The 15,744-nt window shown below is 42.1% G+C and overlaps 1 protein-coding gene across 9 annotated transcripts in view; it reads right to left on the bottom strand.

Moving 5' to 3' along the window:
• Positions 1-15,744, bottom strand: part of DST (dystonin) — a 303,406-nt gene that overhangs the window by 65,284 nt on the left and 222,378 nt on the right. For all 9 annotated transcript variants that reach the window (XM_055714785.1, XM_055714788.1, XM_055714794.1 and 6 more), the window contains 4 exons: positions 14,736-15,231; positions 12,306-13,780; positions 2,370-2,531; positions 1,073-1,243 (listed from right to left, as the gene is read on the bottom strand). In XM_055714785.1, the coding sequence (XP_055570760.1) occupies positions 1,073-1,243; positions 2,370-2,531; positions 12,306-13,780; positions 14,736-15,231 (2,304 nt within the window). The remainder of the gene's footprint in view (positions 1-1,072; positions 1,244-2,369; positions 2,532-12,305; positions 13,781-14,735; positions 15,232-15,744) is intronic.

Below are 15,744 nucleotides of genomic sequence, written 5' to 3'. Positions count from 1 at the left end.
TTTTGCTTAATTGTTTTGCTATGAACAGCAGAGTTTCAGCAAGCCCGAACAACCTCCCAACCTCCTTGGTTTCTATGGGGCAAAGATGTGTGGCAGCCCGCAGAGTGAACGTACAGAGGAAAAAGTTCTATTTAATACCAATGAGGGAAACAAACTATTTATAGAGTATCTGAAATATTTCATAGGCACGTTACTGAGAAAGCTCCTCGTCCTTCTAGATTTGCCAACACAAAGATAACTTGGTTATATACATACAGAGATAGGAAAATATAAAAACTATTGTATCTCATCACTTGTTTGAGATGGAATTGAGTTCATTGAGGTAGTCCAGTAAATTAACTTCTCCATGAAGAATAAAACACACCTCTGTCTACAGTCCTCCCTTTCTCCATTCTCTAGTTGCCTTCGGTAACATTAACATTTTGCCTCTGCAGATGTACCATGACAACCTCTATTGACCATAACTTTATGTTAAATCTCTGGGTGACAGTGGGCCACACAGTCCAACTGCATGGACTACAGGTTTCATGAGCTACATTATGGTTCTTTTTTCTATAATCGTTACGAAAATTTGTGAAAGTTGACAACACTGATGGTGCTTCCACATGAGCACAGGCCATTTCCCAACAGCACCCCACCTAACTATCAACAACGATCGGATCACAATCAGGATTTAAAGCCAAGTATTTAAACCCATAATCTGCAATGCTACCTTGGAATTATTACACTGAAAATGTACTAGTTTATATTTCCTGCTTTCCAAATGGCCCAACGCTGCACTTCATGCTTTCTCTTCTTCCAATGGACCTTTAACAATCCTTTCCAGAGGGTGTTAATAATTATAACCAGAGCTCAGATTGCACAGTGTATTCTGTGTCTTATGTCCCAGAAGATGAGTACTTTTCCCAGCCCTGGACAGAGCCCTGAGTATCGAACAGATGGCTGCTTTAAACACCTCAGCACACTTCAATGTAATACAATACACTTGAACAGATTTTATGCTTTGCAAAAGACTGGGAATTTATTCTCACTGATCTAGTGGAAAGAGATATTCTGAACACATTTCACTTACTTTCTGTTCTTGTATTTGGGCCTTCACAACTTTGAATTCGGCAGATGGTGGTTTCTGATTAGCCACAAGGTCTTCTGTATCAATGAGCCAGCTAAGCAGAGATTCAAGGGCATCTTGAAATCTCCCACAGTGAAGGAGGGCTTCCTGCAATTGCGCAGCACGCTGGGCAACCTGAAAAGAAGTAGAGGATTGGACCATGCTCACCTTTTCTTTTTACTTCTGTGAAATAAGTAGCCAAAATCTGTAAAACATCTGACAATATCATTAGGAAATACTCTCATTTTCATAGCTATTCGTAACAGCACTACGGCACAATTTAGCATTAATCTCTTGGGACTACAGACATCCAATGAAAAGACGAGGTTGCCTCTCGGTAAATCAGGCTGTTCTAGTAGTTCCTTAAAAAAGATACTCCTGTTTTATATAGCTACAGTATCATGAAGTATACTGACTGACAGGATGTTTGTGTCTTTATTTTCCTTAACTGGCTGAGCCAGGAAACCAAAGTAGCAACTCTTAACAAGGGGCAATAATAATCCCTTCAAAGGGAAGAAGAAATAGGAAAGGAGAAGGTAAACGAGTGAACCACAGGTGTCTGTGTTTCTGCTGCATCACTCTTTCACAAAGACATAGCAGAGGAAAACGAGCACCGTTTCTACTTTCCACCCTTTCCATTTTCCAACCGCAGCTACTGCTGGAAGAGGACTCTCCAAAGCATAGAAAAACATCTACAGCCAGCTTTCCAAAGCAGTGGTATCCTCCAACGTCTCAAACAATACAGCCCTTAAGATGCTATAAAGGAAATATGCCACTAGTCACACAAAGCTGGGCCATATCGCTGCTCTGTGCACTGTACAACAGCATACACGAACAAATACAGTGAAAACACGTATGAACAAAGGAAGACTGAAGAACTCTTTGAAAGTGGCTGGCTATAAGTGGTAACATAGCTACCTTTCCCATGAATGCGTCACAACTCCAGCCTCTTTGATTGGGTTATCAAATTTCCCTGCTCTGCTTAAGCAGGAAGGAACACGTTGTCCAAGAGGAGTCTTTCCTGAATAAAAATCCAGGGCAGACATACAGAAAGTTTGAAAAAAAGTATGAGTGATAATACCACCTCTGGCTATTAGCGATAAAAATCTTGTCCTCAGAACGACCAACAAAGTGATTGTGTAAAGTAATATAATTCATATTCTTAGTGAATATTTAATTTCCTGTATTTTAAAACACATCAGCAACCAAATAATCAAAAAGCAGAACACAACAAAAGCAGAATTGTATACAAAATAATAACCTTCTTATTAAGAGTCTTCCATCGGGTGTTGACATCTTCAAGGTCACGTTCAAGGTTTTCGGTGTTGGTACTTTTAGCAGCACTTTGAATAAGGCCTTGACCCAACCAATTTACCTCCTGCTGTTTTACTTGCAGGGGTTCGATTTCTTCTTTCTGGAATACCTGCAGTTGAAATCAGACACACATGAAACATATATCTTCTGATATAAAATCTATGCCTCTGGTCTTTACATAACAGTCTGCAACAAAAAAAAACCCTGCTGAAAATTGGTGTTTAAAAGAAAGGAAACCATTCCTCATGAGCACCTTTTTTAAAAAAATAAATAAATCTAAATAGAAGACTCAATCTAAACAGAGTAAATGGAACACAGCAGAGGGAAAATAACATACATTTCCATGTGTAGTTTTAGACAGGGGGAAGCAATAACTTCTAACAGGAAAAAACTCAATACTAGAGAAACTCATTTGTTTAATTATCTATCTACAAAGTCTACCAAAAAATGGCACAGAAGTGCAGTTAAGTTGTCCTCAAATAAACAAACACACACACACCAAGGGAGACAACTGGGCATTTTTTTCCAAATTAGGACAAAAGCAAAAGTTTTAAGTTACAGAGGCAGTGAAGGAACAAATATTTTAAGGTGGTTCTTAGGAGAATATAATGGTAACAAGTGAGGAGGAGGCACTACAAATGCTGCTGAACAGTATCCCAGTGGATGCCCAAGCAAATGGGTTTTCATTCAGAGAGATATTCTTGCAAATTGCCAGGGCTTTGACCACACCCAAACAGCAGTTTGAGCAGTCCTCTGTTTGCTTTATTTTACTCTCTCAGGTATTTAAGCTTTCCAGAGCCAGATTATTACCATTAGCAACAGCAATGTAAATCTGCATTTGTATTCAGCTGCATTAGGCTGCACTGACACCAGTGTCAATGAGATCAGAAAATGGCCCGAAGCCCCTGAATTAATTACGAAGGCCAGTGAAAAATAACCAATGAATAAACAATGCTAAAGAATGCTCAACTTTTGACCCTAAATCCTTCTATTTCTGTAGCAGCATTCAGTAACAGTTTCGGTGTACACTTAGCACATTCAAAGCAACCTTTCTCAGCATCCTGAAAAGCAAGGATCACTTTGAACCTACCAGTGACTCTTCTTTTGCACTAAACAGCGTGGCAAGTGACTGCTTTTAAAGCAGCAGATCTCAGGTGGCTGAGCATGCTTCCATCAGCTTGACAAGTCAACCTAGAAGCTAGAGCAACTACACTAAACTCGAGGGGTTAAATAAATCAAGCACCCCTAAGAATTTTGTTCCTGTGGACAACAAAAAATAAAAATATAAACTGTAAGCCTGTGGTTACATGAAAACTGAGAGTGCAACCAGCTGGCTACTCCCAGAAAAAGGAAAACGCTTGTGTTTTTCTTGACTGTAGGGTAGGGAGGAGGCAGAATAATATTTCCACACAGAATCAATAACAAATTCTTCTTTTATGTGCCATAAAGCCTCATCTTTTGAGAGCAATGTCCTGCCACAGACAGGACTGATCTCCATAATCTGCCCTTTAAAAACACATGCATTCTTTGCAGAGAGAAGCTTAAAAATAAACTACAATTATTGCTGAGGCCAAAGTTTACCAGAACAACTTAGCAACAAAGCTTCAAGTATCTCAGATTTCAACCAGAGTGGGAAGAAAAAAATTACAGACCCGATAAACACCCTTTCTTTATTACAAAGCTTCACTTCTTGCTCTTTTACCTCATCCGCCACTTGCAAAGCACTGCAAGATCCCGTACTTGTAAAATACTACTGTAACGTCGGATCTGCTTTCTGGCACACAAATGCAAAAGGCAGCTTTCAGAAGAGGCAGTTCGCTTTTAATCCGCCTGCTTTGGAAACCACAACGATCTGATACTGTTGCTTATACCCTGATGATGACTAAGGCTGCTCAGGCTGAGCACAGGGGCTGTAGCTGCCCTTGAATGGCACTGCCTGTAGCCCACACTGTACAAACACCGAGCACCGACATGGCTGCACGCGGCAGAAGGCACTCCACATCAGGAGTAACAGGCACCAGCTGGACAATAAATAATCCTGCCCTGCACAGCTGGAATTAATCATCCCTCAGAATTTGCCCCCAGTTCATTTTCTCTACTGACCATCTCACCTATTTTGGATATCCCATGTGTGCTATGCAAATGACACTGACCACTGCATCTGCCGAGTTACTTAAAAGAATTAAATTTTTGCAACAAAACTTAAAGCTTTAAGCAAATTATCTGTAAGGCTGCATTACAACTATTTCACAAATCTATGGATATATTTTTTCTAATTACCTTGTTAGACAATAGGCCATTGCAGACTGTATCTAAGGTTTCCTGGATGCCAGTAGTCCAAATATTGCCTTTACTTCTCCCTGGGAAAGCTTTTGGACAGTTTACAGTACTATCTAATTCAAGCTGTTGCAGAGAAAATGCCATTTCATTTGAGCCTGTACATGCTATACCAGATTCCTCTGTATCAGATAAAACCACGCATTTTGCTAAATCCAAGTCACTCGTATGTACAGCAACAGTTGTGTAATAAACATCTACATGAGGAGATGCATCATCCATGTAATCCTGCTCTACTGTTGTGGCTTGTGTTTTAATTTTTTCATGAACTTCACATGCATTTTCCACTTCATTTTTGCCGAGGGAAACACTTTGTCCACCACCCTGGAGAGAATCTTCCTGTGACAGAGTTTTCTCTTTGAATCCTTGTAGGTGAGAGCATTTCCCCCCCATATCTTCCTGATCACACTCACATGTCTGTGCATTGCTTTGCTTTACATTTCCACAGGGTACAATGTCACGCAAAGCCAATCCGCAGCTTTCTTTGACAGGGACAGGGACACTACTGCTTGCAAACAGTGGGGTTTGCTGCTCTCTGTAAGTCGCTGGGAAACATGGTCTGAACTGACCTACTGCGTGAATATCTTCTGCAGAAGATAAACTTCGTATTTGTGTTTGCTCCCCTGCTAACAGTGTATCTTGTTTTTCTTCCCTTTCTGTTAGAGGGCTGCATAAACCAGAATCGTCCTCTTCCGAGGTAAGAGAATTCGTACCCCATTTGCATTTGCCCGGTCTAGCTGTGTCTGACACATCTGTAGCTTCGTTAAAGAAACATTCACTTTTATTTGTGTAATCTGAAAAGTTGGGTGGAACAAACATTCTCCATGATCGCCTATGCTCCTTCTTTTCTGTGTGAGACTTTGCTTTTGGTAATCCAGCTGTCCGAATTATATCGCTGTTCAGTTTGAGAGCATCAAAGATCATTTTTTCATCTAACTTGTTAGCTTCACGGCTTCGGAGCTCAAAAACACTGGAAGAAGTAAGGGCACCATTGGAGCACAAAGTGCTGATGTCCAGTGTTCTGTGACTGTAGGGTAAGGTCCGGTCTGTGAAATGCCTCGAGGAGAGGCTGCCCTTGGAGCCCGAATCGATCTGTTCATTCAGCCGCACAGTGTCATAGATGGACCTTTGGGGCACATAGCAGTCCTCAATATTTAGATCTTCATCTTCTTCCCCTTTCCCAACACATGGGGGATTCTGACGCAGGCAGTCTGGCCTGCTAAGTGGCTTCCCCATCCTGAAAGTATTCACACAAGTACACCACTATACCTCTGTTTTCATGGATACAGGGGAAACATTTAAAAAAACACTAGCATCTGAAGAATTACAGTAAACTTGCCCTTAGCTTAAGATGCATAGATCCAAAATACACATCATAATTTATGAGGTGGATGAGGTCATTCATAATCAGTGCATGAGTTTAAAAGAAACTTTACCTGGATGTGAGGTCCGTGCCTCCCCCCCACCCCACCCCCCCAAAGGAAAAAAAAAAAAAAAAAAAGTGCTTCAGTAAGAAAGTAACAGAAATCTTCCAACGTCACAGAAAACCAAATTACAGCAAAAATGAGCAGTGGCTCAAATATTTCAAACACTCCATGGAAGGCTTCACTTATTTTTCCAGGTTAGAATCTGTATCTGAAATCTCCCAAATAAGTCTTCCGAATGAACGAGCATTACAGAAGGCAGCATATTATCTTCTGTAGGTGATGGCTTAACTGTAATCCCTTTAACTGGTTTGCAGAGTCCCTCTCCTTTATAAATAAAACATGGTGCGGCAAAGACAAAATCCACAGTGACTTTGTACGGTCCAGGCCAAGGCACAGAGAAAATCTTGGGGTGGGGGTGGAGGGTCGGGGGGGATAAGTTAAATCCAGAACAGTAAGAATAATAAACCAGCCCTTTGCTTTTTTGGCAGTAGCTATAAATAACCTTGATCCGAAAGGCAGCTTATCCTTCTCTTGTACCCGGCTTGTCCGTGGTGCTTCCACGAGTCCCACAGGAAAACATCACTTTCCAGCAGCCAAGCCAACGCGTCCTTCGAGCAGACAGTCGGAAACCAAACGTTTCAGCCCGACTGTCCCAGCACCATCCCGGAAAGCTGTTTAAGGCAACCGCGACGCCGAGCGAGCGCGGCGTGTCCCCCCGAAGGCACGGCAGGTTCCCATGCGGCAGGTCCCGGCTCCGAGCCGCAGCCGGCGGCGGCCCTGGCTCCCTGCTCCCCCTCTCCGAGGGGCCGGGGGCGGGCGAGCCCCCTCAGCCGGCGCCGCCGCGCACCGTCCGGCCGAGCCGCCCAGCTCCCCCGCTCGCCGCGCTCTCCCGCGGGCCGGCGGCGCCCTCCCAGCGCCGAGCTGCAAGAAACGCCCCGTTTCGCTCTTCAGGCAACATCTGCTCCCGGCCTGCCCGCGCCGGGGGCTCCCCGCCTCCCCCGCGCCCCCTCAGCCCGCCGCGCCGCCTGCACTCCGCGCTCAGCGCCCCGCCGGTGGCGGGCGGCGGGGGCAGGCGGCGGGAGGCCGCACGGCCCGCCTGGCCGTGACATCACGCGCGCCCCGGCCCGCCCGGGAGCGCCGGAGCAGCCGGGAGCGCGGCGGCAGGCGGACCCACGGCGCCCCCCGGCCCGCCCGGCCAGGTGAGGCCCCACGGCGCCAGCCCGCTCGCCTTCCCCTGAGAAATCCCGGCAGCGACAGGCACCGCTCTCAACCGCTCCTCCGGTGAAGCCATCACTTCACTGGGCGCATCCACACGACAGTTAAATCGAAAGTTTATCTGCGCGTTAGTTTTAAAAAAAATCCCCCGGACGCGTCTTCAGTGACCAGGTCGTGGCACAGCTACACATTGCTCCGTCCGACACGCAGAGAGATGCTCGGTGCAGCTGTGGGTCTTCGGCCGGGTTCCTGGCTCTGAGGGAGCAACTCAGGGTGGCGGTGCCTGACTGCGCGGCCACCCTGCCCCCACCAAAGGAACGTTAAAATGTTGGGGGAAAGTATCTATTACTTGGAAGACTTTTTTTTTTTTTTTTTTATGGGATTTACAGGGGCACAAAAACAGTCTAACAGGACAAAGATTCGGGTTTGGGTCATCTGTGTCTTTTAAATACTGTTCAACACTTGGCATCTAGCTCATCATCACGCAGGGGAAGGGCTGGGAGGCCCACAGGTCTCACCAGCAGCACAGAGAAGCTGTCATGACTAAGCTGCTCTGCTCCACTAGACACCACATGCCCGACAACCTACGCTGCTTGTGTGACAGCGGCCACCAGTTACAGTGACAATTCAGACCTCCCTTTAAGGACAGCATATAGCACTTAGTGCTAAAACTGAACGTAAGGCATCAACTACAATCAGCTGGAGCTTTCCACGTTAAGCAGCGGGCAGGATACACAGTATGCAAGAAATACAAACACACCACACTTCTTGTTTGTTGATGTACTCGATACAGAGTCAGCTACGTATCAAAACACTGAAGTCATGTGAGACATTCTCTCTTCCTCCTCCCTGGTTAGCAGCCATAATATTAAAATTATGCCAGATACTCACCTCTGGATTCTCTAGCTAAGAATATACACTATAATGGTAAAGATGAGAAAAGCATTTTTTTGAGTTCCTGTCACCTGTGGTTATTCTCACTCAAACCACCCACAAACAGATCCTTACTGAATTCAAAGAGTGCCGCACCATTTTATAGGGGAAGTATATAACTGAAATTGGTCTGTATTTGTTCAATGGCAAAACAACCGTATTAACATTTCAAAAATATCTTACCATTTCTCACCTTATCTACTGAAGACTTTCATATGACACATCAGTCACTTTCAAACACACTACTTCAAGAAAAGTTTAAACACTTGCTTATTTTACCTTGGCTTTTCAACACAGACCCTAACTGAAGTAAATGCCACAGAAAATATCTTCTTCCAGGGTTTGTAAACCCGTGCATGGGAAGTGCAACACTTACAGTTTCTTATTAAGCATAAAGAGAAACCTCTGATTATTCTTTCAATATTATCTGCCTTCAAAGTGAAACTCAGGAGGACACACATCCACATACCTAACAAAAGATGTGTAAATGTGGCATTTAGGGACATGGTTTAGTGGTGGACTTGACAGTGCTAGGTTAGTGGTTGGGCTCAATGATCTTAAAGGTCTTTGCCAATCTAAACAAGTCTATGATTCTATAACATAAACCAATTAAAATCTCAGCTCAAGCTCATTGGCAGGAATACTCAGGCTAGCTAAAAATTCCCATAAAGTCCAATTAGAAGGCAAGCTCTAATGACTACGTCGACTTTTGTTCCAAAAATGAAAGCAAAAATCAAATGAACCATATACTGATGAAAGCTGTAACAGTGCCATGTCGGTTCTACCAGGAAGAATGCCTTTTAATGGCAGTCCAAAGAATTGTGCAAAGGCTTCAGGAAGTAAAATAATTCAGCTTCTGGGGCTTTTCTTTCTCTGTTTCAGAGAGAAACTAGCTGCAAATACCGCTTCTACCACAAACATCCTAGCACTGTGTGACTACCCAGAACCAGGGCGTTTGGTTCAGTCCGTTTGCACAATTCTTTTCTGTTTTGCTTTTGAAGAATGGTGGCAGGCTCCATGTACCTCAACAGACCTAATTTACTGAGATTTCCTTTTAGTACCAATCCATGCATTGCACACAGACTTTGGGGAAAAAAATACCTAACAAAGCTCGGTTAAATAGTAATTAATTTTGTGTGGTTTACATTAATTGAGATAAATTCTTCATTTGATTATACTCTTCCTGGAGTATTTTGTGAAATAAGAGTCATGGCTCTCCTTTCAAATGAACTCCACTGGAGATTTTCATTTACAGAAAGCAAATTTTGTATCTGCATTGTAAATAAATATAGTTTGACAACAAGTACTTTCCATTTAACACTCTATACTGACTGGAATAAGTAGATTACAAAGAATTAATATAAATAAAACAAGTATGTATACACACATATTTCATATATATATATACACACAACTCAAAGCCTGCTTATTTTTTAAAAATAACTATAAATTTTAATGTCATGCCAAGAAGATGCACAACACTCTAACTCTTTGTACAGAAAAATCGGTCAAACCACAATCACCTCTGGCCCATTAGACAAGATACTTCTCTGAAGAGAGTAAAGATCTCATGCGAATAAATCTGTCTACCAAAGAACAACTCTTTTGCTTCATTCTTGAGGAATAGAAATTGATTGTACTTGACCACAGAAGCTAAAGCCATAAGGAGCTAGACTGTGGTTTTGTGCCCACAGCCACATTTTCAGGTTGTGTGTGTGTACGTGCACAACCGTGAGCAAATACACCGTGAGTGGAGCAGGATTTGTGGCAGCCAGTCTCCCTACAGTTTGCTGCCTTAGGTAAACCTGCTCTGCGGAAGGATAAGGAGGAGAAGAGGTATATTACCCTATGGTAATTTTGCTGTGCCCCAGTAGCGCTCACACTGAATATTACAGAGTCATTGTTGATCCTGAACCTTCTGCTGTCAGTATAACACCCTCACCTAGCAAAACTTCCCATTCTGGTCTTCCCATTTCCTAACTTCAAAGGCTCCCCACTCTGCTGCTTTACTCCCCGCCTTTGCTCTTCTACTGATTTAAACAAGCCCTTCACCTTTTCATCACTTCCCACCTCCTGTTTAATGGCATTATGTTTTCACTCATAAGCAAAAGCATGACCTAAAATAGTTGCTTTGAGCAAAACATATTTCTAAACTTACAAATATCTAATAAAAATACAATCCTAGAGTAGACTTCTGGATCTAAACATGCTACTATCACTGCTCCCCTTTCTGCCTCTCCAGCCTTTTTACCATACAAGCACTCTGGCTGCAGGGACACTATCTCCCTACAGGTCTGCACAGACTGGAGAAGGCTCTCACTCCTGAACTGTACAATTTCTGTGTCTTGTCCGATGCCCTGACAAAGTACAACACTGAAACAACACACAGGGAACTGGATTCTTCTACTGTCTGCTCATCAGGCTGCTTCCCCGTTAAAGCACTACTCAGTTGCCAAAAAAAATATACATACTTACTTATATATATATAAGCAGTAACAAAAACCTGAAGCTGCATCTAATGTTTGAAAATGCAAGAAATACGGTAAAACTAGAGATCACAAATTGGCTACAACTGAAATCCTGTACAGTCAGCATAAGCAAGAGCAATGACAGCAGGAGTTTTTGTTATTTTCCAATGTCCAAAGTGTTTTACTAACCATATACAAAGAAAAGACATTTGTTTCTCTTTTAAATCGAGACAGGCTTGTTAGGACAGACTGGCACACAATTTTAATCCTCGCATCTAATGGAATCTCCTCATAATGTAACTATTTGTTCAAGATTTTTGTCTCTATTTATGCATTCTGAAAGATCATCAAAACTCACAGTAACTTGCATCCGAAATCCCCAGATTAAAGTCCTCGCTTTTAGTTTTCCTTTCTAATACGGCTTAGTTTAAACAAGCAAAATGCACCCTCTGTTGGGCCAAGCATGTAAGGACTTTTTTCCAAGGTAATTTTTTTAACAGCATGGTTTATCAAATCCTGTCATGAAGGTTTGTTTTTATGATTAACTGTGAACTAATGTACAAGTCATACAAACATCTGAATCAATATTAGACTGAAATTAAACCAAAGCAACACAGAATATTCAGTGCTACTATATAGCCATTAGGAGATTTATGATCATTTTCAAACACTGCTTACATCTAGGATTTATAAACCTTTCCAGTAAGCACTGACAATTCATTTATTGTACCCTAAACCAAGCAAATATCCGTACTTCATTTCAGCACCAAAGCACAATTAACACCCACTATCACTGCAATGCATTTTTTTGAGCTGGACAAGGATGGCTAACTGGCATATTAAAAAAGAACACAGAAGCTCCAAACTGCACTTTGGATAAGGATGCTACAGTAAACTCCCAATATAAAAGGGGGCTTATTTTACCCTATTTCTTCTTACTAGGATGTCTCCAGGTAATCCAGTTGGGATTCAGTGAGGTAAAACTGGCCAGTGTATCAGAACAGAAATAGCAAAAAGTAAGATCTTAAACCCACATATGCTGAAGCCTGTACCCATGTGAGAAAAACTAAACTACTCTGACGAGCAAAGTGAGTATGGGCTGGTATGTGAACCCATAGTCTAAAACACCACACTGAAGAAGAAAGTTTGTGTAATACATAGACATCACAACAGAGACATACACAGTGCTCAAAAACAGAAAAGGTAGATGGATCTCTTAAGGAAACAAGATAGTGAAGAGAGGTGAAGAGGGAACTGGGGTGCAGGAACCTCAGGTTGGCATGGCAAGTTACCGACGTCTGCCAAGCCCTAGCAAAGGAAAGCTTCCCTGGAGCATGAGAAGATATCCCGTTTAAAACACGTACAAAGCATACAGGTATGACTGACTGCTGTGAAACGAGACTCCTCCAAGGTCTGCACCTAACCAATCCCTTTCACAAAGATACTTAATAAAATTACATTGTGGTAAAATACTTTATAGCACTAAGAAAGAAGTTTTCCTACCTTGAATGTATTCAGCTGCTGATTAATAGTCTCTGTTTCCATTCCAACAGGGCCTTGTGACTCTTCATGTTCTTCGGCTCTCTCAAGCAGACTGGAAAATTCTTTTAGCTTGCTGTAAAACTCCTCAACACGGCTAATAGTACCCTCCACTTGATCTTCCCTGGCTTTTGCTCTGTCTAGTAGCTTGTTGCACTGTTTGTTTAAAGCTTCCAAGTCTCTCTTTATACCAGCAAGATCAGGAGAAGCTTCAGCTTCTGTGGCTAGCATAATTTTACAGTTTTTATTAGCATTTTCATTATTCATTATAAGATCCTCCAGCTTTTTCAGGAAACATTTTATGTCCTCTCTCTGTGATTGCAGTACCTCTAGATCTCTCCCTACTGGAGCCATGCTATCAAGTTCATCATCAAACCCTGCAAACTGAGAGAACATCTCTCGGATGCTGTTTTGGAAATGGCCAATTCCCTGAAGTTTCGTCTCTAAGAATGAGCACCTATCTTCAACCTGCTGATTCACGTCAGTGTATTCCCGCTCCAAAGATTCAGCTTGGAGCAAAAGGTCAGAAACACCTGCTGAATCAGAAGCTTCCACCACCAGGTCTTGGGCAAGCTTTTTTACTAAATCAACATGAGGCTTTAAAGCCTGCAAAGCTTTCTGCTGGGCCTGCATCATTGTCAGGTGTTTGTTACTGAAAGACTGAGGTCCAAGTGAGTCATGAGCTTCCAGATGCTCCTTCGCACTTTTAAGCTGTTTCTCAGTTTCCCTGGATGATTCCTGAAACTCTTTCAGCCTTTGTGCCATATTTTCCAAGCATTCTCTCTTCTTATGTAATTGTTCTGTGACCACATTCACTTTCTGATTCAGTACCTTAGTTTCCTCTTGAACAATTTCTTTATCTGTTTCACTTGCACTGAGCAAACTTTCAGCAGTATTGTTTAATAGCTCCACCATCCCATGGTGTTTATCCAGGTCCTTCTGCCAGGCCCTCACCTGGACAACAGAATTCTCTATTTCAACAGGGTTTATGCCAACCTTTAATTCACACAGGTTGCTCTGGCACTTCTCTATCCATGGCTGAAGATTTTCTACATGTTGCTTGTATGTGAGGGCTTTCTCCAGACAATCTGTTAATTTATCTTCCCTTTCTTTTACCTGCTTATTTATTCCATCCCAGTTACTTCTGAGTGTCGCAATTTGGGACTGTAATGCTGCTTTGTCCGCTCCTTGAGTCTTTTGTAAGATACTTTCTCCTTCTGCAACAATTCTTTCATATGAACTAATCTGATCAGTCATGGTCTTTTTAAAATCCTTCTGTTCTTCAATTAGTGATTGCAAGGCATCAAGTTTGGCTGATACAGGACGAGCCTGGTTCAGCTCTTCTTTCTTCTTGCCTAGCCAGGCCTGAAAGTCCTTAGACATTTGCTGAAACTGATGAGAAGTGGCATATGCCGACTGAAGCTCCTGAACATGGTTATCTGCAAAACAGAAGACAGCACTGAGGTTCATCACCAGAACCTGCTAGTATTCAGTGAAGAATATTGATTCTATTATGAATGCTCATTAATGTAGGGAAAGGTAGTTGTTAGTATGTGGTGTTCGACTGGAAGAAAACCAAGTCACGACCAAGTTTCTTGCAAGGAACAGACTTGTGCCTGTACTACAGCAGAGCAGTGAAGGCATCTGGACATGAATCAAATGAGGTGATCTTAGCCAGTCTGTGTCTACATTAATCCCATTCAGGCAGATTTTGGGGGTAAAAAACACACAGTGGTATTTCATGGCATTATGAAGTGTAAGCACAGGGAATATTCAAGTAATCTAACCTAGTAGTGTCTAACTCATGGCCTGCAGGCAATATACATTCATAAGGAGATCTTTTGAACTTCCTTGTGACCAAAGGAAATCAAAAAGCTAAAACTGAGGCTGTTAAGGAGAACAAAGTATGTCATTGCTTGCTGTGTATTACTTGCTCAGTTCTGTTGTTCACAAGGTAAGGGAAAGCTGCAGACTACCAGCCCCCCCTTCTGTCACAGGCAGTTTTATGCAAACACCACTCCGTTTCACCAAGCCATAAACTGGTGCTTGCCAAAAATTACAATTTTGGTTTACACTCTGCACCTATAGAGTTAGGTAGCTCAAGGAACAGCATCCTCTTTTGGTATTCTAATTCAGTGAAGGTGCACCTGAAGGAAGAGATGGGAAAAGCAGCCACGCTATTGCACCTCAAATTCTCTCCTGAACTGTTCACTAGAGATCCCAAGTATTGTTTTTACCCTTTCAGGGTATGGGGTCTCCTAAATTCTCATGCACAGCTGCTTGGGGGTTGGACTGGATAGAGAGCTGGCATTAGGCTCAGCTCACTCAACATCTCTATAAAGTGATGCATTACTTTATGCCTTTGTTACTATTTTTCTTTCAATAAATACTAACCTGATTTTTGCTCAATATCCTTAAATGATTTTAAGATGCCATCTAACTGTCTCGTAAGTTCTGCTTTCAAATACTCTTCTCCGACCAGTGTTGACAGTTCTTCACAAAGAGCTTGAGCTGCATTTATATTCTTCGTTTCCTGTTCTATTTCCTCCTTCATTTCTCTAGCAATTTCCAGTTGTTGTTTCATAGCATCAGGTTGTGTACTCACAGCCAGGCTGCTGCTTAGTTTGCTATCCAAGGCACTTAGCTTATCAGACAGACTTCTGAGTAGACTTTGATACTCTGTGCTTTTCACAATGGCTTGGTCAATTCGGTCACATCTGTTCCTCAGCTGGCCAGTCAGACTATCCCATTTTTGTGCCACAGCTGCCAGTTGCTCTTTTACAATTTCATGGGAGGGTGGATGTTCACCAGGTCTCTTCAGAATCCCCTCACCAGCCATAGTTAACTGCTCATATTGTGGCTTTCTGGTGTCAAACTCTTTGAGCAGAATCTGGGAGGAAAGAAAATTTTTAAAATTTTTTACCTCATCAAAAAAAGCAGCAAAGCGCTTCTGACAAAAATCATGTAGTATTTGTTGTAGCTAATTCTCTTATTGAATAGTTGATCTCTGAGTTTAAAAGCCAGCAAAATAATTGCACTTTCTACACATAAACTGTGTTGTTTCCAAGAGTTTACATCAAAGAACCAGAAAAAATGAGGTCAATTTACACATCTAATGGAAATTCATTCAGCAGATACAAGTAAAACAATGAATTGTGTTAATCTGTAAACAATGAATACTGTTACTACAGTAATTAAGTAACCATACCAAGTAAAATAATCGCTGTTTAGTTTTCAAAAGTGTCATGTTTTCTAGACAGTTTCAGTATTTGTCTTAAGTTAGAACTTCAAAGAAGGTGTATTCTGACATAATAATGCAATGTATTATTATAGCACAGAGAATATGTGGATAATTCACAAAATGACTGAATGTGTACTGTAAGACCTTAAAAGTTTACATCAC

The sequence above is a fragment of the Falco cherrug genome, chromosome 6 (genome assembly GCF_023634085.1).
Source record: "Falco cherrug isolate bFalChe1 chromosome 6, bFalChe1.pri, whole genome shotgun sequence".
Classification (NCBI taxonomy): Eukaryota; Metazoa; Chordata; class Aves; order Falconiformes; family Falconidae; genus Falco; species Falco cherrug.
This window is presented reverse-complemented; position numbering and strand designations above follow the sequence as displayed.